The 25,528-nt window shown below is 39.0% G+C and overlaps 1 protein-coding gene across 1 annotated transcript in view; it reads right to left on the bottom strand.

Moving 5' to 3' along the window:
• CTTNBP2 (cortactin binding protein 2) overlaps positions 1–25,528 on the bottom strand; it is a 164,379-nt gene that overhangs the window by 79,753 nt on the left and 59,098 nt on the right. The window contains exons 3-4 of the mRNA XM_040259872.1: positions 17,714–17,938; positions 1,817–3,449 (exon numbers count right to left, since the gene is read on the bottom strand). Of these exons, the coding sequence (XP_040115806.1) occupies positions 1,817–3,449; positions 17,714–17,938 (1,858 nt within the window). The remainder of the gene's footprint in view (positions 1–1,816; positions 3,450–17,713; positions 17,939–25,528) is intronic.

Here is a 25,528-nt window from a genome sequence, read left to right as displayed (position 1 = left end):
CACTGGCAAAGCATCAGGGTACAAAGCAAAGATGGCTCTGTATTTTTTAAAAAGTGACAAAATTTATATATCACAGGAAGTGTTTTGTGTTTTATAGTCCATGTATTTATGTCAACAGCACTGCCAGGGCTCCAAACATTTTTGGAACTTGTGTTCTGTGAGTACCTTAAGTCCATACAGCACATTCTTTGATGCTCCTGAATAGTAGCAAAAATTCCTCCAAGTAGATTTAACTTGATGGAAAAGGGCCATGAGAAAGGCCATCCAGCTCAATAGTATTATTTTGGACTAAAAAATAAGATATCACAAAGCAACACAGAAGTCAATTCTAAAGCAAATTTTCAAAATACAAGCAGTAATATTACTCTATTTGTTCATCAGTCATGCTGCTCTAAGCTCAATACTGCGTTCTTTGTGTTATGATATTAAATCCTAACAGCCACATTCCCCAATATGCACAGCATAAGCTCCATATTAAGGATGAGAAAATTTGCTCAGTTCACGAAAAATCACCCAAAACACAGAGCTGCAAATGCCAGAGCCTAGACTCCAATGTAGACCTGCTGCTGCTGGTGCTGCTAAGTCGCTTCAGTCGTGTCCGACTCTGTGTGACCCCACAGACGGCAGCCCACCAGGCTCCTCCATCCATGGGATTTTCCAGGCAAGAGTACTGGAGTGGGGTGCCATTGCCTAACATCAAATCCATGCTGTTTCCAATTTCCAATTTTGCCCCTTACTGTATGAACCTAACTTCTCAAGGAGTTGAACATTTAGGAGACAGCTTATAACTGGATAAATCAGTCCTGTTACACTGCTCTCACTACCTGATAATTAGCAAGTACAGTGCTACCTTCTTTTCTTATTCCTATGCTTCTCCCTACATCTTAAAAACAACACAGCTCAAATCTTCCTTTAATTCTTAAAGTTCTCTCTCATTCAGATCCAGCAGCCTCTGCCAAGCACTAACATCCTAGGGTAGGAGAGACCCCTGCAAAGTTTCATCAAAACTATGGCACTGTAACATTATTTTAGAGCCACTTTTAGTCAGTGAAGAACAAATGCCAATAAAAAGCAATGCTTCCTTTAGCACTATAAAACAAAAAGGGAAAAATCTAGTTCTTTATCAACTCACTGTTCAAGAGTCCCAGGTTCAGTGACTTTATAAGCCACGTCTGCACTGGAAACCTTCTCCAATACAGCCCATGTGCTATGTTACCCATCTGTGCTTAAGTGTTAGCTCTAAACAAAGAAAACAACTTTTGAAGTAAACTTCGAGCAGAGGTTTATAAACACACGCACTATTTTTGAGGTTAAAAAAGGCAACACCAATCTGATATTAAAACATAGAATATAGCAATTACAGAACACCTCTAATCAATTTGATAATCCAAAGTAGACTGTAGTGTTAATAACTACCTGAAAGCATTCTTTCAAATAAGCCTGGAGATGGCTCACTAATAGTGAAATCTTGTGAGATAAATATTTAATAAGAAGGACGAGTCTTTCCTCCCATGGAAATGCTTCAGTTTCTCTAAATTAATGGTCTCCGTGTGCGCCAAACCACTGCTTTCAGGTTATTTTTAAAAGAAGAAAGCACTCAGCAGAACAAAACCGCAATTCATATAGCAAGATGAATCACCATACCCTGGAGCCTTTAAAGAAAATCACACACACCCAAAAAAAAAAAAAAAAAAGAAGGGAAAGAAATAGAAAAAAAAATATTAAAAAAAAAAAAGTTTTAAGGCAATGTGAGGGCAATGAAGGCAAGTGACAGGCCACATTCTTAAAGAAGGATATGCCATTTCAATCCCTTTACCTGATGCTGTTACCAGGAGGCTGTCAGAGGCACCTGCTCTACGGGGTGAGGCACTGACAGGGTTTATGGAAGAGCGGAAGGCAGTGGTGGCGGGAATGACAAGGGAGCTTTCTGAACATGCAGGCTGGCTCAGTCCCGGGGCTTCAGCAGGCCAGGCACCCACCTGAGATGTGGCCAGGGCTGAAACGGCACAGCCTGCGGGTGCCACAGTTAAATCTATGGATGGTTTTGGTGGCAGCTGAGGGGAGGAAGATTTAGAGAGATTCTCCTCATTGATTACCCTGTTCCCTTGTGGCAAACTGGAAGGAGGCGCAGCCACAGTTTTGTTATCAGCTTTGATCCCTGTGCTGGAGGCCCTGCTGCTATCCATGATCACCTTGAGTTGGGGGTGCGGTGGAGAAGGAGTTTGGGAGAGCCCTGGCTTTTTCGGAGGGATGGGAGGAGGGTTTCCTCTGTCAACTCGGGCCCCACCAGGAGTCTTTAAACTGGTTCGACCGACCGCGGGGTAGGTGCCAACGTCCCCCGCGGGGGGCGCTCCAGGTCTCGGGGGCGCTCCCGCCGGAGGGCTTGTAAATCTCGACAGTGCTTGAGTCACAGTATTCCGAGCAAGTTGTTTGGCCACTAGGTTGTCACGACTTGTAGGAGAGACATCTCTGGATGGAGGGCTTTGGGTGGTGTTTCCGTTTTGGTCTGGGTCATTAGCATTGCTGCCCTGAAATCGAAATCGAGCCGCTTGGATGCGTGGGTTCAGACCCGGATGCAGAGGCGCGTTGGCACACGGTGAATGTAAACTGTGCGGAGGCGGGGTGGGCGTGTGCCCGGAGGCCGGGGAAACTGTACTGGGTAGTGGGGTTGGGCTACTGGCTAAATCTGGTGTGGAGCCGGTGCTCGGTCCATTTTCCTCAATTCTGTTTGCACTTGGAGGCGGGGCAGTGGGCAGAGAGGAGCCTATCAAGTCACCGTGGGAAACCTGCCTCTCGATACCCGGTCTGACCGAGGCGGCACTGGCGCAGGCATTCCCCTTGGCACTGGCGGAGACTAGGGGGCTCCCCGTGGCAGGCTTTACAGGCACGGTCAAAGGCAACTTCTTCACGGGCTCGGCAGTCTCTATCACTAGGTCTGTCTGGCACGCAACAGATCTTGTCATTGGTCCTTCTGTTGCCACAGATATGGAGACCAAACGTCTATCTTTCGTTTTCCGGGGGAGGGAGAGGCCGGGTTTGCTGTCATTTCCCTTTTTCAGCTGCTCGATCATCTTCTTCATCTTGTCTATCTCCTCTTTGAGGTCAGTCGTGTGTGCTTCTTCTCGGTGCAGCTTGGCACGAAGCTGTTCCCGCTCCGTGTCAAACTCCGAGAGTTGCTTTTCCATCTGAGCTTCCATTTCTGTGCTTCTTCGTTGCTCCGTGGCGAGTTCCTCCTCTAACGCGCTTGACTTTTTCTTCTCCTCTTCCAGTTTGGCCATCACCTCTTCCAGCTTCTGGGCCTCCTCTAGGACTTTCCCAGAGAGCTGCTTGCACTCCTTGACCAGCATCAGGACCACGTGCTTGTTCTTGCCTCGCTCCTCCTCCAGGCGGGCAGCCAACTTCTTGTGCTCCTGCTCAAGTGCTTGGAGCTGAAGCTTCTCCATCTCCAGCTGAAAGAAATGCACAGGACAGCCCTGATTAATAGGCAGAGGATTCTTTTCAGCCACACATGGGGAGAGATTTGTATTAACTTTGTAACAACTCTATGGTTTGGGTCAGCTAAAGCGCCACATTTCTGAAATGAGTTGGGAGATGATGGATAATATTTTAGAGACTCATTAAAATGAGAAAATAGATGTTAATGGTTTTATTTAAAAAAATCTCAATCATAGCAACAGAAAACTTTTTTTAATGTAAGTTAACTATAGAAAAGGAGAAGGGTAATCTGATGCTTCAAATCACAATATAGTTCAGAAAGGTCTGCTTCTGTAAAAACAGAACTCTGGTAGAGAACTTTTTTTTTTAATGTTTAATGCCTTAGAATTACTAATCTTTGAGGCACTGTAAAATGAAAAGTGCTGAAAATAGAGGACTTCAGTTAAATTCTAAACTCCTATACTTGCTAATCATATTACTTAGCTTTTTTTTGGGGGGGGGTCAATCTACTTTGAGCTTACAAGTGAACATTTGCTGAAAAAATCATGTAAAATCATATATGAAAGTTATTTTAACTCATATATAAGAAATATTAGAAATATAGTCATGGGATTTTTCTGGCTGTCCAATGGTTAGGACTCTGTGCTTCTACTTCAGGAGGCACAGGTTCCAACAGTAGTAGGGGAACTAAGATCTCAAATGCCACGTGGTGCAACCAAAAAAATAAATAAAAAATATAATCAGTATCAGCGAACCCCAAGTTGACCTCATCTCTTTCAGCTCCCCTTTGCCCACTTGGGTCCCATGACACTGGTCTCCCTGATGTTTCCTGAATGTCATCCTGCCTCAGGGTCTTTGATTTTGTCTGCCTGCATAGAAATTCCGCCATGACCCGTCACATAGGGCTCCTGCACTGAGGAGTTTGTGTACTGCACAAGGGTGGTTGGCTACAAGGGTACTCAGATGTGCAGTCATGTCTGACTCTGTGACCCCATGGACTGTAGTCCTCAGGCTCCTCATCCACAGGATTCTCCACTTAAGAATGCTGGACTAGGGTACTGCCAGGGTGAGAGTAACCAAAATCCAGCTCTCACCAGTGTCTGCCCAGGCCTGGGGCTGCATCTGCCTGGAAAGAAGAGCACTTTTTCCTTAAGGAGAAGGGTCTGTCTGCTCATTGAGCCACAGACCCTAGGATTTAGGCTTCCCAAAACAATATTTGCCTAGTTGATCAGCACAGAGGAGGAGCTTTTAGAAACCTTTTTACCTCCACCTGGCCTTTTCTAATAAGCACCAAAACACCCAATGGCACAAAAGCCTGGCTCTTTTACTCCTTCCGCCCTCTGCTCAACTGTCAGCTTCACAGCGAGGCTGCCCTCACCATCCTGTGAATGACAGTCCTTTCTATCCTTCAGTGAATCACCCTGTGGTTGGCACCTGCCTACCCCCAACTAGAACAGGACTCATGAGGGCAGGGACTATGGCTTCTTTGCTGCTGTGTCTGAATTAATGAAATTAACACAGTTCATAGAAACATCAATCTTCCAAACAACTGAGGGAGGGCCTTTCTGATACACAGATACAATTCTAACATGTTCACCCAGGTTTCTCACTTCTCTCCAGAGAATGCACCATGAAGTGCTTGTGAGGGATATATCTCAAGCTGGGCTGTAGCAGCCAAGCAGGCCCACATGCCTTGTCTTCCCAACTAGAGACAATGTCTTCATGGTGGTCCATAAAGGGGCTTACAGATAATCAAGGTTAAAGCAGATCTACCCGATTAAAGACATGGAAGGACTCACCTACCCTCAGAGGTTAAACACAAATATACTCTCAAGAGAGACAGTAATTATTTAACTTGGCTTTAAGTAATCAGTAACAGAGACAGGAAATGCTCGCATGATCCATCAGTTGGGAATGTGTTCCTGTTCCTCACCATTAAATCCACTACTCCATCCCCCTTAGTCAGACACGAGACCAAAAGCAAAGAATGGCTCACTGCCCAGTGGACAGTCAGAGGCATTATTCATTTATTTGGGGATCCTTCTGGCTGTGAAGAAGTCACTGACTAGCATTGCAATAGGTCCTATAAAGAGGTGATCAGGAATCATCAGACACTTGTCCACACACATACACTCTATTGTATATGAAATTTGGGGTTTGCCTTCATAAGTAGATTAGGTAATATCTGAGGAACAATAGTGCTGCCCTATACTTGATTTATACCTGTATTTTATTCATCTGGGTGCCTCACAGAAAGCTCAACTTATTCATAGCTAAAGCACTTTTAATTCTTCTAAATGCATCAAAGTAGGTTGCTATGGAAGACATACAGAAAGCCAGAAGTATAGAGAAAATACTCAATAGGTTTGTATTAACCCCCCCCTTCCAAATTCTTATAGCAACCGACGTAGGAAAAAAGCACAAATCAGGTCAATTTTCATCCTACTTTTAAAATATGATTTTCATAATCTACCTCGATGTGGAAAAAAACAAACATTGTCTTCTAGAATTTAAGGGCTACTTGCACTTTACAGAACAGCCCAATAGAGGACAAGCTAGTGATTTCCCTGATGTAGTCCAGTGAATCGGTGTCAGGATCCTGGCACTCATTTACAGCCCCCACTGTCTCAAGTTTTCCTCACCACACATGCAGCCCATGGTGTTTCTATACTGGGTCATCTCACTCTGTTTTTGAAACAACTTTAATCTCTTACATTTTAGAATCAAAGAGACTTCCAACTCAACTAATCTCAGGTATCTAAACAGAAAACTATACTTCTAGAAAAGCAGCCATTGTTCTTTTTATCTCTGTTCTTCCATCATTCGTGCCTTATAAATCCTATCTCAGACAAACATGAGTCTTTTAATCTCACTGTAGATAGCAGAGCACAGAGAAAATCACATAATTGATATACCTACTACACATGGCTCCCAACTCAATTGAGTTCTGAGCCCCAATCATCAATCACTCTGCCTAACTCTGTTTAGCTTCCTCTACCATTTACTATTTCAGGGGATATTTAAACCTCTGTCATTCTCCCCAATACTTCACTCAAGTGACTCCCAGTCTCCCCTAACAGACTCTTTGATCAAGAACATTCTGACTAACTCTTTCCCTGCACATCCTGTCTCCTCCCTTAAGCTTTTTTATGGCCATATCAATCCATTCATCCTTCCCTTCACTCCAAGGGAAAGATGTTTCCAACTGCTGAAGGTCAGACTTTCTTCAACAATTAACTTCATTATTCCTGTCACCTCTGACTTGCTCCATTAGTGGTCACACTGCTCTGTATAAACACCCCCCTCTCTATCTGCTCCTTCCAATAAGCATATAAATGTACTCCAACACTCAAAAAATAATTTTTATATTTTAAAAATGTCCTTGACTATTCTGACCCAAAGATAAAGTTCTTGTGTTTGTATCTTCTGTATTGGCAGGCTGATTCTTTACCACTGTGCTACCTGGGAAGCCAAGAAGTACAATACTAAGTTCTAATCCCACCTTCTTGGCTGTGTAACCTTGGTAAGTTTTCCCTCTAAAGGAGGGTTCTCTTAATTGCACAATAGAACAAAAATAGTGATTACATTACAGGATTAAACAAGGCAACACATGTATTTGCCATTGTGTGTAGCACTACAAAATGTTAGCTTTGTGCTATTTCAAAATGTCAGTTTGGCTCAGTGTTTTCCCTTACATTTACATGCAAACAAAGAGCTAGAGAATGGGCTGTACTAAACACATAGATGATGTCTTTATAAGTCAGACAGTAATTACAACAATGCCAAGTACATCAGAGAAAGCTTCACTATAAGTAATGATGAAACAACTTTTATTAGACTACCTGGTCATGCAGATAATAATGATAAACTTAAGAAAATACCTGTTTGAAGGCTCTGGAGAGCAATAAAACTGACAGAAATAGGAGAGGAGTACAGCCTCCCATTAGAAAGAAACCAACAGCATCGGATGAGATTTGCCCTTGGGCAGCTTTTCAAGTGAGGAATATCCCCTGTCCTGACAGCACTGGCAGCAAGAGCTCAAGCACAAAGCATCTGCGATGCTGGCCTGAGGAACCAGAGGATGAAATGAAAGCTGCTGCCACTAACCTCACCAGTGTCATTGGTAGACTCTTAAATTAAACATTTGTATGAGAGAGTCCAGGCTTCCCAGGTGGCACTACTGGTAAAGAACCTGCCTGCCAGTGCAGGAGATGAAAGAGACATGGGCTTGATTCCTAGGCCGGGACGATCCCCAGGAGGAGGGCATGGCAACCTACTCCAGGACTCTCGTCTGGAGAATCCAATCAACAGTGGAGCCTGGCTGCTACAGTCCACAGGGGCGCAAAGAGATGGACGTGACTTAGCATGCAAGCACAGGAGAGAGTCTCCACTTAACCACAGAGGTTACTACTGAGTGACTAACAGAAATGAGCAAATATTTCAGCTATTGCCAACTGCAAAAAGTCAGAGTTTGGACTGTGAATCTAATCAGGTTAACTACTTACACTCCTTGGAAGATAACAGACTCCACAGTCTCTGTACCACATCATCCATAATGTCTAGTATGCAATAAAAAATTATTGGACATGCAAAAAAAAGTTTTAAGTGATCCACAAGATAAATGTACTCAAATAGAAACTGAGCTTAAGACGACTTCTACTGGAATTAGCAGACAAGAACCCTAAAGCAGCCATTTTCCAAGAAAACACAGTTGTGGTGATGGAACAAAATGGGAGTCTTGGCACAGGAATGGAAACTAGAAACAAATGGAAAATCTCTAAAAGAATAATATCTAAAAAGGAAAAATATGTCTTAATGAGCTTAATAGAAGATTTGAAAGAGGAAAACTAAAAAGGAAAGAAAAAAACCAATGGATTTGAAAACAGAGCAAAAGGAAGTATCCAATTTGAGAAACAGTAAAGCGAACGGAAAGAGTGAAGAGCATCTCACTGGAGCACAACATACAGGCATCTAAATTCCACACAACTGGATTTCCAAAAGGAGAAGAAGAACGGGGAAAAAAGAACATATTAAAAGAAAATATGGCCAAAATCCACAAATTTGGTTAAAAAATAAATAAATATATTTATTTTATATATTTATTTTATATATTATATATATATTTATATATATATAAAACCAGGAAGCTCAGAAATCCCAAAGCAGGATAAATATAAAGAAAACCATAACTAGGCACATCATAGTAAAACCGACGAAAACAAAACTAACAAATAACCTTGAAGCAGCCAGAGAACAACACACATTACACACAGAGAAACTGCATTATAGACGATGGCTGAAGCATTCTCTAAAATACAGGAAGCGAGATCGCACAGAAGTAAAGGGGGAAATAAACAAATTTCTAATAACAATCATATCTTGCTAAAGATCTGGATTGAAATATCATCAGGAATACAGTAGCTGTGGATAACACTATGGAAAACACCTGGCCTGATGGATGCTATGGAACAGAATACCCAAGGACTACAGAGGAAGCACTTGTTGCACTATTAAAAACCAACAAAAAATTACAAGACTAAAATCTTACAGAACATGTTCTCTGACCACAGGAGAATTAAATTATAAATCACAATAAGATATTAATAACACCCCAAAATTCAAAATTAAAACACACTTCTAAATAGTAGAGAAGTTTAAGAAGAAATCACAAGGGAAATTAGAAAACATTTGAGCTAATTGAAAATAAAAATAATATATCAAAGTTTGTTGGATGCAGTGAAAAAGAAGTACTCAAAGGCAGATAAAGCAGAGAATACATAGAAAATTACATTGAAAATTGCTTTAGAAGAGTTGTCTCCCAAAGAAGACATACAGATGTCTAACAGGCACATGAAAAATGCTTGTTATTGCTAATTATTAGAGAAATGCCAATCAAAATAACAATGAGGCACCACCTCACAACAGTTAGAATGGCCACTGGTAAAAAATCTACAAATAATAAACACTAAAAAGGGTGTAGAGAAAAGGGAACCTTCTTACACTGTTGGTAGGAATGTAAATTGGTGCAGCTACTATGGAAAACAGTATGGAGGTTCCCCAAAACACTAAAAAGAAAAGTTGCCATATGATCCAGCAATCCCATTCCCGGGTATACACCCAGACAAAACTTACTCAAAAAGATACATGCACCTCTAAGTTCACAGTAGCATTATTTACAATAGCCAGGATATGGAAGCAGCCTAAATGTCCATCAACAGATGACTGGATAGAGAAGATGTAGTACATACATACAATGGAATATGACTCAGTCATCAAAAAGGATTACACAAAACTATTTGCAGCAACATGGATGGATGGACCTACAGATTATCATATTAAGTTAAGGAAGTCAGAAAGAAACAGACAAATACAATATGATATCACTCACATGTGGACTCTACAGTATGGCACAAATGAACCTATCTACAAAACAAAAACAGACTCACAGACACAGAGAGCAGACTTGGAGGAGAGACGGATAGGAATGTTGCCTTGCTGTTGCTAAGTCACTTCAGTCGTGTCCAACTCTGTGCGACCCCATAGACGGCAGCCCACCAGGCTCCCCCGTCCCTGGGATTCTCCAGGCAAGAACACTGGAGTGGGTTGCCATTTCCTTCTCCAATGCATGAAAGTGAAAAGTGAAAGTGAAGTCGCTCAGTCGTGTCTGACTCTTAGCGACCCCATGGACTGCAGCCCACCAGGCTCAACTGCAGCCTACCAGGCTCCTCTGTCCATGGGATTTTCCAGGCAAGAGTACTGGAGTGCCATTGCCTTCTCCGGGAATGTTGCCTTAGCAGATATAAATTATCATGTATAGGATGAATAAACAAATCCCTATTGTACAGCACAAGGAACTATATTCAATATCCTGGGGTAAAATCCTAATGGAAAAGCATATGAAAATGAATATGTAAATGTATAACTGAGTTACTTTGCTAACAGAACAGAAATTAAACAATATTGTAAGTCAACTATACTTCAGTAAAATTTTTTTAAAAAGTTTTGTCTCAAATTAATCATCTAAGTGTTACCTTAAAAGGTTAGGAAAAGTTAAGTGAACAAAATACAAAGTGAAAAGAAAGAAATAACAAAGGTAAGAAATAGGCACAGGTAAGAAATCAATGAAAATATAAGAGACAACAAATGATAGAGAAATTTACAAAGCCAAAAGTTGGTTTTAATCTAAAATATCATTAACATTGTTAAAAAACAGATTAAGAAACAGATATAAAAAAATACAAATAACAGGAATAAAGGATGAGGTATCACTATGAAATGAATATTAAAAAGATAACGATGAAAACCCTTCCGTCAAAACATTCAACAAATCACATTCCTCTGAAGCATACAAGTTTCAGAACTGACATAAAATGGAGTAAAAGAATGGAATAGCTTTATATCTTCAAAAGAAACTGAATTCACAAATAAAAATTTTCCCCTAAAGAAAACCCTCAACTCATATGATTTCCTAGTAACTTCAACCGAACATCAAAACCAAACTGATATATACTCTTTCAAAACGGAGAAGGACAAACTTCCAATTTCCTTTATGAATCCAGAATTACTTTCATATCAAAACAATTATTTTAAAATTCACAGAAAAAATTACCACTCATGAACACAGACACAAAACTCCACAGCAAGATACAGGCAAACTGAATCCAGTAATATTTAAAAAGAATGATAAAAAGCTACCCACTGAAATTAACTATAGGAATCCAAGTTGGTTTAATATTTGAAAATCAATTAGTAAGATTTATCACATTAACAATATAAAGAGAAAAATCATAACAACAGCCACAGATGCAGATAAACCATTTTACAAAATTCAAAATCCATTCATGATAAAAACTATTCAACAAAGAATAGAATGAAACCTCAATGAGATAAAAGACATCTATAAAAAAGCACAGCTAGCATCATACTTAACCATGAAACAGCCTGTTTTCTCCCTAAGTAAAGGAAAGGCTTTTGAAGTCTTGACTCACTGCTTCTAATCAACATTGTTCTGATGGCTCTGGGCTCTGGTCTGTGAAATGATGGAGAAAAGAGAAAGGGAAGGCAGGCAGGCAATTTGGAAAGGAAGAATTAAAATGGGTTTTATTCACAGATAACATGCTTATTTACCTATGAAATCATATAAAATATACACAATAACTGCCAAATCTAACAAGCAAGTTTAGCAAGATCACAGGATACAATGTCAACATACAAAAATCAACTGAGTACCTGCACACTAGCAACAAATGTTTGGCAAAAATAATGTGATTATTATAGCACCGAATATTTAGAAATAAGCCTAACAAAAGACATTTAACACTACTAAACTAAAAACAATAAAACACTGCTGAAAGAAACCATAAACATCTCAACAAATCAAGAGAAATACCATAATCATGGATTGGAAGACTCAATATTGTTAAAGATATCAATTCTCAACGTATTTAAAGGTCAATGAAATTTCATCCCTGAAAACTTTCAAAGAAAATTTTCACAGAAATACAAGCAATCTAGAACAGACAAGACAATTTTCATAAATAAAAACAAAGTTGAAAGATGTACAGTTTGTACACAGAAGGCTCATTATTTAATTGCAGTCATCTTTTTTTACCTAAAGTTGCAGTACAGAGACAGGACTAATTCATGATAAAAAAAAAAAAAATCAGAGGAGTGTTCAGTGGCTGCCTGAAGTGGTGGAGATAATTATTGAGAAGATACTGCAGGAAACTTTCAGTGGTAATGGAAATATTTTCTATCTTCTAAGAGGTACAGGTTACACAGTATATGCATTTTTAAAACATCAATTTGTGCACTTATGCAAATGTGCACATTACTTTAATGTGAGATTTAATGTAAATATCTCTTTAAAAGGGATAAACAATAGTGATTTTCAGGTTTGCATTTTTGCTTTTTTTACAGTGCTATGGATTCTGTGTTCTGTGTCGTGCTGTGCTTAGTCACTCAGTCATGTCTGACCTTTTGCGACCCCATGCACCACAGCCCTTAAGGCTCTTCTGTCCATGGGTATTCTCCAGGCAAGAATACTGAAGTGGGCTACCATGCCCTCCTCCAGGGCATCTCCCCAACCCAGGGATCAAACTCAGGTCTGTCATATTGTAGGCAGATTCTTTACAGTCTGAGTCACCAACGAAGCCCGAGAACACTGGAGAGGGTAGCCTATCCCTTCTCCAGGGGGTCTTCCTGACCCAGGAATCGAAGCAGGGTCTCCTGCATTGCAGGCGGATTCTTTACCAGCCAAGGTACCAGGGAAGCTCTGTGTGTTCTAGGCTGCAGAAAATGAGTAATATAGTGAAGCATAATAGCTGACAGCTTTCTCACTGTTGGAGACGTTAGTTCTGAATAAAGGATAAGAATGTACCCTATGGTTTTGGATTAAAATCAGAGGTGTCAATATAAGTATGAACTCACTATAGATAAATAAAGATACAGATATGTGTGTATATAAAATGTTTATGAATATGATAAGTATGCATAATTTCCTAGCTTTAGATTCATTTCTGCTTTCCATTAGAAAGGAATGAAAATAACAGTTTCTGTATGTAATAGCTAATCCCAGGGTTTGCGATAAGAAAAGTGTATGATGAGCTTGTAAGAAAAAAAAAATCCTTCTGTAAAAAGAATGTGCTGTAGGAATTATGGGAATATATCAAAAGGAGTAGCTTAAAAGGGCTCTCAGAGGCCAAATCTGGGACAGTTTTGAGCAGTGATCCAGGCTCTGTGGACCTCATGGTTAGGGGTAGGAACAGACTTCCCCCGCAACTCAACTGCACTCTATTGTGATTATGAAGGAACTATGTCCTTTGTGTAAAGATTACTGAGTTCCAGTCGATTCTGCTCTACTATTGTCCAATTTATATCTACTCACAACCACTTTCAAGTCATGGCTCAGGGGGAATTTTGCATGGAGCAGTATCACCAAAGCCTTTTGCAAAAAGCAGCAGGTTGTATGGAAGAGCTCAGAAGAGCCAACACAGCTTCACTGATAGTGAGAAAGTGGGTGGTTCCTCCAAGAATAGTACCCAGACTGGGAGCCATGAATGAAGAGGTACCAAACAACTGTTTTTCCAGAATGAAAGGGAAAACTATGTAGGAGGGAGTGGAGCAGCAATGTAAAGGCAATTAGTTCTAATTCGAAGTGGAAAAGAGAGAGGAAAGCAGTTCTGGTCATTTGTAAAATGAGGAAGCAGACTGCATGTCTGTCACAATCACAAAACACTTCTATGACATCTAATTATATTTCTTAATGCTCCCTCAAATCTTTTAACACTCACTGCACCCTTTTGCTCTTTTCTACATGGTCACCCCCACTGGAAACTGTCCAGTCCTGGTAAACAAGTACATAACAGTAAGATGTAGGAGATTTTCTTCCTTACTGGGGCTGTAACAACCAGTCAGCCAGCTGTTAGGCACTGTACTTCTCATCTGCCCCTTCTTCTTGATCTAGAGTTTCAAGAGAAGACATGGATAAGGGAAACTATTCTCCCCTATACGTCCTGGCTCAAAACTGCAGACCTCAGTCTCCAGCTCCCCTTAATGCTTGCTCTACAGTGCTCCCTGGGGAGTAAAAATGCATTTTGAACTGTAATGAGTTATACAAAAATAGACTCAGGAAGGAGTTGAAAACAATCATTCATGTGCAAAGACTCTGATATACTCTTCCTAAAAATGTTATTTTAGATGTTTTTCTACCATGTTATCCTTGAACAAAAGTCTAGAAAACAATGTAAAATTAAATTATATTTGTATGTTATAACCACAAAGCAGAAAACAGTTAGTACAAATAGCAAAATGAATACAATTATTTACAATGTGAAGAAAGAGACATATGAAATAAAATACATGTTTTCATTGCTCTTTTCTGGTCCATTCATCATTTCTTTGGTTGTCTAGCAGCTGAAACTCCTTTCTATGTCAGGGAAATTTTGCACTGATGGTTCTTTCCTGTGGTAGTTAAAATACAGCCAATAGTTGCTCTCCTGGTCTTGTAGCTAAGGAGAACACATGTGGCCTGAGCTTGGCCAATCAAATGCACCTGCTCTCAGGCATCAACTAGGAAATGAGCGACGAAAAGAAGCAGGGCTAGAGGAAGCATACCCAAGACCCAGAGCAGTGATGGCACTGGTGTTGTCTGGTGTCAGCCAGCTTCAGTATCCAGCTCAGTAGAACAATCAGCCACTGCAGATTAGATCTACAGTGAGCATTTGTCAGAGATGCTGGCTGCTAAGAGCTGGTCCCCTAGTTCCCCCAGCCATGCTCTACCATGCTGTAAGCCAACAAATAAATGCTGTTTCCGATGAACTCCATGAATACTGGAATCGCTTGTGACCACACATTCTGCCTGATGCATCTACTGTCATGCACTGACCTCACTGTACTGAGCTGCCACCTAAGAGGTTGTTTCTGTTTTGTTTTTAGTCGCTTTGGTCATATCCAACTCTTACGACCCCATGGACTGTAGCCTGCCAGGCTCCTCTGTCCAAGGGAGATCCAAGGCAAGAATACTGGAGTGGTTTGCCATTTCCTTTTCTAGGGGATCTTCTCAATCCAGGGACAGAACTGGCATCTCCTGCACTGCAGGCAGATTCCTTACTGCAAAGCCACCAGGGAAGCCCTACCTAGAAGGAGCTCTATCTAATACACAGAACTACTTTGAGTTTTTCCTCTGGTGAAAAAAACTGCCTCCTTCTGAATTTCCTGGTTGTTATTTTTGCTTTTTTTCTTTTATAAGCTCTGCTCAAATTAAAAGATGTTTTCTATTTCTGGGCTAGAAATTATACTATGTATGAATAAAATGACTGAAAATAAATTAGAACAGAAGCTGTATTAACAGATGATGCACAAGATAAAAAGTAAAAACCCAAATAATAACCACCTGGGTTACTGCCTCTAACTGGTATATTACCAGAGGCAAATTTCCCCATGATGATTACCCATTAGTTTATGCAAAGTGGCTTGAGGCTCAGTCCATTTGCCAAATTGACTCTTGCCCAAATTTTCCTGGCAGGCAAATTACCAGTTAACCCTCCTATTAGTAGTCTCAGCAGGAACCAACGCATGAGTGAGTGCTAAGCTTCTTCCCCCGCCTAGAGAGGCCAACCAGAGCAGTGTTCAGGCCAAATGTCTTAGAATCACCACAGAGCTCTGCCCAGTGTCAGATAATAAATACTTGAATTGAAGATAATGGGACCTTTGCTTTCCCTGACTTTTGCTCTGGCAGTGATTTGATGACCTGGGTTCATTTAAAATAAAGGATTTCTGTGTCTTAATGCTTTTAGATTTCTAAAGCTGCCATTTATTCTACATATAAGAGACCTGAAGATGTCTGACTACTATATTTACTCTCAAGAGTAGAGGTGATAGGTAATTTTATTACTGAAATGACTCTGATCTTATCAGCTGCTATGTTACCTTATTTTCTTCATAAATAAAGATCCGGGATAAGAGTACAAACAGTTACTCTCCTCACACGTTACAAGCTACTGGAATAGAATATCCTTTAGGGACAAAAGGTAGCAGTGCCATTCAGAAAGACCCTTCACTGAGACGGCGCAGCCAGTCAGTGTGGCCATAAAGGACCTCTGTGTCTCCGCAATACGTGGGAGACAGATCACTGGCTCATTCCATACCAGCCTCTCAGGACCCATAGGACAGCAACAATTTCCTTTCACTTCCAGCCAGGTTGGAAATGACCCAGGCATTCAGAAACAAACAGGATGTAAGCTGATTTTTTAAAAAAATCAACTAGATAATAAGAGCTTTGATTCAACTCAGAATTGAACTCAAAGCTTTGATTCAACTTTTTTTCCTCTCTTATAAGACAAACGATAGATAAAATGCAAAACTGAAGTAAAATTTGGTAAAGCATGCATTTTACATACTGAATGAAAACTACAACAAAAACAAAATATTTTCTTGATTTTTGATAATACAGCACAAACCCCAGCAGATGTACTTTATTATGAAATAGCTCATTTGACACATTAAGAACGTAATTGAAATGTGTCTCATCCAAGACATACAAGTGAGCCTTAGTGACATCAACGGAAACACACTGGCTCTTAGCTTATGTGGTTTGTGGGGATTTTCGAAAAGCTCTAGAGATCTCAGTAGTTGTCTGCAGGGCTTTGTAGATGGTATGCAGAGTCCAGAGTAAAACGGTGTGCTTCGGTCTCACATGCAGGGAAGACCGTCTATTCTTTATTATTTACTCATGCTTCAGTTTTCTACCATGTGCATACTGAGCAAAGGTTTGCTTTATTCAACACCTATCCCAGAGCACCAGCAAATATATATTACTGCAAAGAAATAATTACAGGGAGAAAGCCCACACAGTCAATGACAGCATCATAAATATTTATATAGTATAGTACATTTACGTTAACTGTTAATCAGGTGTTAAATGTGAGCTATAACAAATTCTCTGAAAAGGACGAATAGAAGACTTATTTTATGTTTTAATAATGGTTGGAAGAACATACTACTTTTAATTCTAATCATACCAGACATCATTACCTTCTCTGTCTTCCTCACTCTTTTCTAATAAAGGGAATCAGTCGTCTCAGCAGTGTATCAGAAGGACAAAAAATTTAAACTTCTATTTCCTTATGGTTGATCACAGAAAGCTTTCATCACTTAGGACTCTTTGAAGCGTGTGCTCAGTGCAATAAATGTGTATTTGTGTTGCTGGGGGAGGTGAGGCAGGCGGAGGAGGTTGGTTTTAATGAAACACATGTGAGCAGGAGCCTGGAGGTCTGCAGCAGACACACCATCAGACCCCAGAGGCGAGTTTGAGACGAACCAGAACTTCAAATGACATGTTATGAGATTGCATATACTAAGCAAACTTTCATTCTATTCTCATACAATTTTCATTTAAAAAAATAATAATTTCTAATTGCAAAGAAACATAGGAGACAGAAGCTAGATAAAGAAAGTTGGGGATGCCACCGTATGATCAGTCCTGGTTGCATTACCGGATCACCCATTGAGAGTTAAACATGCCTTAGGGCATTAGGAAACAGAATCTCCCTCCAAAAATCCCTATTTTAATGAAAGCATCATAGCAACTATTATGGGAAACATAATTTTTCATACTTCTTTTATGATTTAGTGTTACATTTGAGAAGGGTCTCCATAATTTGACAGTATTTTGCATTCCTGAAAATACAGCATTTAAAAACAAAACCACCACCTCGGAAGTGGTCTCCTCATTCTACACTGTGTTATGGGAAGAAAGACGATTGGAAAGTCTCAATACCTTCTTTTGTCTGCTCTCAGCAGCAGCCAGCTGTGTGGACATCCTTTCTTGCATTTTTCTGCAGTGTGCCATGACTGCTTCGAGGATGGAGAGGGGGTTGGTACAAACTGGCTTCTTCTCTTTATCGCTGGCACCTGCTTCATAGTCTCTCTGTAGTGCCAGGAATGGGTCATTTAAATTAAATCTCCCATACCGTTCCTGGATAAATACCTCCTTCCTGCGAGCCTACAACAAAATCAGAGGAATGTATTCAGGAAAAGAAATGAAAATATACAGAAAAATATTTATATGAAGTTTTGTGGATACTGCTCCAAATGGTATTCACAACTGTCAGGAGTCATGGCTTACGTGTGATGTCAGGTGGTGAGAAGTAAGGAGACTGTGACCTCAAACCCTGACCAGTCTGCCAAGCTATGTTCAAAAGTTCTTCCTTTAAGAATACAGTCTTTTAAATCGCAAAAGATGCCAAAACAGTTTTTTTCCTCATGATGCGGACCCCTTCAAGAATCTGAATTTTAGGTGCAGTCTTTTCTCATTTAAAGTAAAATAAATATCAACAATTAAAATAATTTTTAACAAAAAATAAAAAACAGGCAAAATAATATTTACAGAACTTATATTTCACATAATCTTCACCATGTTAAGTCACAAAATATAAATCTCCAAGTTTTGTATAGTCAGAAAGAATTTGATAAATATTTGAAGAAAATATTTCATGTATTTTTTAATGTCAAAAATCACAACATTCACATTTTGTGAAATATGACCAACTACCAAAAAAAAAAAAAACCTCCAGAAAATTAGGAAGATGCAAATGTCTTCTCATAACTGAAGGACATTAAAATATAGTTCATAGAATCCCAGGAAAGAATGTAACCTCATTTTACTTTAAATGTCAGTCCATCAGCGTCAAAGTTAATTTCACATCCACTTGGCACTAAATGCAATTTTCTATAATTAGCCTACAATGGCCTTTGCATAAAATGGAAAATAGCAGGAAAATAGTAGTAGGAATATATTGAAAATGAGCAACATTTTCCTAACTCAGGTCATTCGGAATAGCTACTAGAAAAAAATTATTCTATGCCACTGCCGTTGGAAAAACTAAATTACTTTACAATAAATCAAGCTTAATTTTCCAAAATGTCAAAGATGTTTTCTAAAGAAATATTACATACGTTTCCTTAATTTAAACCAACTGCACTGACCAACTCAACTTTTCCATTTTAAGACCACTATCAGCAAGCCAACAAGTAGAGAAACATGAATGCCAATAACAAGGGAGAAAATCTAACATTTCTTGTCCTATTACCAAATTAGATTAGAAAATATAATTTAGGAAAAGTCCAATTCACCATAAAATTTAAGCTATCTTTCAGAGGATTATTTTAAACTTAAAAAATCAAAGTGGTTTGTAAGTCACAAAACATTTGGTATTTCTAGATTCTTCAAATTCAATTATACAATCAATGCACTAAATAAATATTATTTTAGAGATGCAATTACAAAAGCAATATCATTTTATCCTAACTTTTCTCTTAATTTTTATTCAATGTGGTGATTCATCTTCCACCCCTGAGTGAACCCTTGGGATAGTCCCCATGGTTTTTCTAATCATTTTTATCTGATATAATACCTATAGTCACTTTAAAATATAAAAATCTCAATTTGGTTTTTAGACTATCCAACTTCAGTGGTATGATGGCTTCTCTTCCCCAGCGAGGACCTCCACCACCTGGGAAGGAAGTGTTTAAGAAAACCTGTCTTCTTTCATTCAGTTTTCTCCCTGTCTTTCCTAGTTCTTTTCATCCTCTCCAGATTGGAAGGGACCAGAGGTAAAGGATGAAGATGAACACGGAAGTGAGAGGAACAGGAGCACTCTACCTGAGTGGTTCGGTAAACTGGCCTTACCAGCTGAAACTTATATTTTACCAACCAATTAAAATTACTTCTTCCTGAGATGAAGGAAAAAGCAACTAGATAGGGCAGGATGCATTCTCTCCAGAGAAACGCCCTTCGATAAAAAATCCTTTCTCTCTTGAATCTCCAACAGTTAGATTTTTTATACCCTCAATGTGGGTAAGGAGTTTAAAAGTCAAAGGAGGACTTCAAGTTTCTTCTGAAAATCTGGCATCTTGGTCCTCATTTTAGCATCCATATTTATTATTATAGGTCCCCCTGCTGAAACTTACATTTTAAGCAGGGGTTCTCATTTTTCAACTATGGAAGTATTTCTTTTAACATTATTGTAAGAAGTATACCTTTTTAAGTACATCTTTCTTTGTAACAGAGTTCTTAATCTTGAATGTACCACATTACTTTTAATAAGGACAGATCAACAATATAAAAGTATTAATATTTAAGGATACTGTGTAATAAAAAAGGACTTGAAATCTGTATAATACTGAGTTTGAAGAGGCCTTTCCCTAAAAAAAGGAATAGCTGGATGTGCAGATAACTTCTTGGATTATGCAGCAGAATTACTTGAGAATGAGATGCATTTCAGGAAATGAGTCATTATGAAGCCACATGCTAACTATAATCATAAAAACAGACTCAAACTCTTAAACCACTGACACACTGATAAATAAAAACATAATTTCATCAGAATCTGAAGCTATATAGAATCCTGAGAAAGCTGCAAGCAAGAAATAAAAACATGGCCATTATTAATGGAGGATTTGACATACAGAGTTTCTACTTTTGGCTTTCATTGTTCTGTAAGATCAAATGAAGTAGGTTGGACTCAATTAGCAAAAATAAAAGGAAAAGTACTTTAGCTATTCAGCTTTTTCTACAGCATATAATCCTCTTAGGGGGGAAAAAAAAACCCTAAAAACTTGAATTGTAGGTCACAATTACAACATATTACCAATTAATTTTAGAAAATACTGACAAACATCACATTATTTTGTCTTTTGAATAGCTGGAATGATTTTGTAACATTAAAAAGTATTAATAAAAGGTAAATTTTACTAAGAGCTTATTTTTTATTGCAAGATGTTTCCCATTCATTTTCTCCTAAAATTAAATTTAGGAGATAGCCACTTTTTAAATTCACATTTTATAGACAAGCAGACTGAGGATTAGAAAGATTAACTTCCTTTCCCAAGGTCAGTATTCAACCCAGGCAGTATTACTTCAAAGACTACTCTGAAGCATTTTGTAATTTATGACTAGAGTATTCTGGAATAGTAGAAAGGGCTTCAAAAATTATTACTGCTTACAACATTATTCAGATCAATACAAAGAAATATTAATGAAGTTTGAAAGACAAAAATATGACAATATTCTAAGTAATTAACAGGTTTCCATATGCTCTATATGTACTTTCACAGTTGCTGACCATACACCAACATAATGTAATCAAACTTAAGCGTTTTTTTTCCCCACAAGATTCATTCTTCAGAGAGTACTACATAAGTGCAAAATACAATCCAATAAGAAAAATGGTTCCTAAATAGCTTTTCCCCAAAAGCATATTATCAAAAGGCACTGAGTATCTGAAAACTAAAAAAAAAACCCCACTAGCATTAATACAGATCTAACTGCAAGACTGCAGAGGAATTCGGTCTTCAGCTCCAGCCTACACAAGGCAGAGGCCACCACCAAGGGTGCCAATGATACAAAAGCACAAGGGATGATTCAAACGATGAGTCCAGTCCGATTAGATGGACTTTCAGAGGAATTAATATGAGTCAGTTCTTGAGTAGAAACACTGAAACAAGTATGAAACCCACTTGGGCCTGCAATCAACACTACCTTCAAGGAGTGAATCAAGCAATGAACACTGCCCCTCCACACCCCAAATCCAGACTCCACATCAGGCTTCATTAATTAACAGAAAAGATCTATCAATCAGAACCAGGCAATTTCTGGACTATTGAGGTCACTTCTGGGTGAAATATTTAAAGAATGATCAATACAAAAAGGACCTGAAGATAGAACTGAATAGAAAAAGAAAACAGGAATGCTCAGAAGACTTATAGAAGCGTGATAACATTGTTTCGATATCTGAAGTCATTTCATCTTTACAGAAGTATTTATTTTCATTATTCTCAAGGAATAGAATTATTGCCATTATAAAAAGGAATGCTTAAGGGCCAAAGCTGTTCCAAAGTAATAATAGGCTGCACTGGATTGGAGTGAAATCTATCTGGCAGCATTTCAAACATCGGCTGAAATGGTAGAAATGGGGTGAGTGCAGAGTCTCAAAAATTAGGTAGGCCGTCTGCTTCTAAACTGCTACACCCCTCTCAAACCCTGAAATACTATTATTCAATATCAAGAGGGATGGAATTTTTTTCCAAGCAGCCAACATAAGAATTTATCTATCTAGCTCCAAATCTCTATCTTAGTGGTAAGGAGTTCCAGTAGACTGTTTAAAAAAAAATAAATAAATTAAGTGGAAAATTCTGAAAGAGATGGGAATACCAGACCACCTAATCTGCCTCTTGAGAAATCTGTATGCAGGTCAGGAAGCAACAGTTAGAACAGGACATGGAACAACAGACTGGTTCCAAATAGGAAAAGGAGTATGTCAAGGCTGTATATTGTCACCCTGCTTATTTAACTTATATGCAGAGTACATCATGAGAAACGCTGGGCTGGAAGAAGCACAAGCTGGAATCAAGATTGCCGGGAGAAATATCAATAACCTCAAACATGCAGATGACACCACCCTTATGGCAGAAAGTGAAGAGGAACTAAAAAGCCTCTTCATGAAAGTGAAAGAGAAGAGTGAAAAAGTTGGCCTTAAGCTCAACATTCAGAAAACGAAGATCATGGCATCTGGTCCCATCACTCCATGGGAAATAGATGGGGAAACAGTGGAAACAGTGTCAGACTTTACTTTTTTGGGCTCCAAAATCACTGCAGATGGTGATTGCAGCCATGAAATTAAAAGACGCTTACTCCTTGGAAGAAAAGTTATGACCAACCTAGATAGCATATTCAAAAGCAGAGACATTACTTTGCCGACTAAGGTCCGTCTAGTCAAGGCTATGGTTTTTCCAGTGATCATGTATGGATGTGAGAGTTGGACTGTGAAGAAGGCTGAGCACCGAAGAAAAAAAGCATCAGTGCTTTTGAACTGTGGTGTTGGAGAAGACTCTTGAGAGTCCCTTGGGGCTGCAAGGAGATCCAACCAGTCAATCCTGAAGGAGATCAGCCCTGGGTGTTCTTTGGAAGGAATGATGCTAAAGCTGAAACTCCAATACTTTGGCCACCTCATGTGAAGAGTTGACTCATTGGAAAAGACTTTGATGCTGGGAGAGATTGGGGGCAGGAGGAAAAGGGGACAACCGAGGATGAGATGGCTGGATGGCATCACTGACTCGATGGACATGAGTCTGGGTGAACTCCTGGAGATGGTGATAGACAGGGAGGCCTGGCGTGCTGCGACTCATGGGGTCGCAAAGAGTCAGACACGACTGAGCAACTGAACTGAACTGAACTGAACTGAAGTGCTCTTTTAAGAAGGGAAAAAAATCCTACTTGCAAATAAATGTCATTCTAGGAGTGAGTTTACACATTCATACACAGTGTGTGTGCACGTGAATACACACACACGCATACATAGTACTTGAGTGCACTGTAGAGAGTGGAACAACTATGTGAAAGCTACAGTCTTTTGGCGAATAACATTCATTGCCTTTCAATGATTACAAAGGCTTAGAAATTCACTAGCCAGAAACAAAATGTAACTTCCTGGACTAAAGAATGTCAAAACGTCTGAGTAATTCAGTCCAGTGAGCACATTTCAAACATCGCTGATATGTGGCAAGACATGCATGGGACGCAGGAATGCAAGGTGTGTCATGACCTTTCCTGCAAGGCAGGAGGAGGATGTCATGGAGCTGCCACAATATCCTACCTGCTCAAGGACAAAATAATCTGAATGTGCAGAAATTGTCATGCCAGTTATATACATAATGAATATTGTGAACCATATATTATGAGTGGCTTAGATTTACCTGGTGCCTGAGGTTAAAATCTGCAAGTCATACTTCAATAAATGACCTATTTTCTCACAGGAAAGTAGACCATTCTAACAGTATCTGTGAAATGGTTTGATTTCATAGAAACCAGAGCAGGAAGTAATCTGTCAGTCCTTATTTTAACCCTGCCTGCCACTTAACCACCTTGCAAACACCCATCAGTGTTCATCTCAGCTAGAAATACGGCCCACATTCAACTGTAAAAATAAGGTTACCCTTACTCCCTAATTAGGTCAAGAAGGGCACATCATGCCTCATTGTTCTGCTCTCTTGCTTAGAGTAGACATTATTACATTCTCAACACACTTTAAGCTGAATCCAGGATAAATCCTATTTATCTTAATACATCTCTCCAGGCAGTCACCATCCATCAATCAGAACTGGAGCACAGATGAACCAACCTGCCAACTCTGCCCTGGGCAGTTAATTGCTGCGAACTGCTGTATCTTTACCCCTGTGTGTTTGATCAGCTGTGTCCAAGTCTTTGCAACACCATGGACTATATAGCCTGCCCGACTCCTCTGTCCATGGGATTCTCCAGGCAAGAAAACTGGAGTGGGTTGTCATTTCCTACTCCAGGGGATCTTCCCCACCCAGGGAAAGAACCAGGGTCTCCTGGATCTCCTGCACTGTCAGGCAGATTATCTACTACTGCCAGACAGTTAAAACCATGCCCTTTACGTCTCTAACAATGAGCTACCAGTTTAAAACCCATGTATACCAATTATTTATTTAAGACTGCAGAAATAATGGTTCTATTACTGGGATTAGTCATGCACAATGACTTATAAAACTTCCATATCAAAAAACAATTTTAAATTTTATAAAGAGGCATTATTACTCAATGTTAATAGGAAAAAAAAACCAACAACAACTAAGTGTGCTTATCCAAACCTATAAGCATACTTGACATACTCTACATTTTGATTTAAAATACAGTTTTCTAAACTTTGGAAAATATAATAAAAGGAAAAAAAATGAACAAAAAGATCCATGATTCAATTACCAGAAAGTAGTCACTATTAAGTTTTCCTGGTACTCTACAATTTATATTTTACAAGCATACACTTAATACCAAAAACAGTTATCAAGGACTTAAGGGAGTATGTTTCAAGTAAACTTTCTCATTTAGTTTGCTAAACAGTTCCTATTTCAATGATCTGTATCAATATTTAATAGTATTCCACATATGAATCCTTATATACTAAAAAAAAATCTCAGTTTATCACTTACTTTACTTTCAACTGTTCTAACACACCTGCAGGTAAAATGTGGGAATATTAAATTCACTGAGATAGAATTACTGGGTTAAAAGATAAAACCATTTTCGTATGAAAAGATTTTTCAATATCTGCAAATGGACTAAAGTGAAATCCCTCATCAATAGATTAAATAAAAACCATATGACCATTTCAATAGATGCAGAAAAAGCTTCTGACAAAATCCAACATCCATTTGTGATTAAAAAAAAAAATCTCTTCAGAAAGTGGGCTTAGAGGTACTATAGCTCACCATAATGAAGACTTCTTGAAATACATTACCAAATTCCTCTTTCATGAGGAGTCTGCCAATTTTATTCCCATCAGCAGTAATGACTTTGTGTCTATAGTTGTGAGAGAGATTGGTCCATATTTTCCTTCTTTATTTTTTAAAACTTTGTCAGTTTGAGGATTAGGATACTTCTAATCTTATTTAACTTATGTGCAGAGTATATCATGCAAAATGCTGGGCTAGATGATTCACAGGCTGGAATTGAGATTGCTGGGCAAAATACCAACAACCTCAGATATGCAGATAATAGCACTTTAAAGGCAGA

This window comes from Oryx dammah, unplaced genomic scaffold (assembly GCF_014754425.2).
Source record: "Oryx dammah isolate SB20612 unplaced genomic scaffold, SCBI_Odam_1.1 HiC_scaffold_18, whole genome shotgun sequence".
NCBI lineage: Eukaryota > Metazoa > Chordata > Mammalia > Artiodactyla > Bovidae > Oryx > Oryx dammah.
This window is presented reverse-complemented; position numbering and strand designations above follow the sequence as displayed.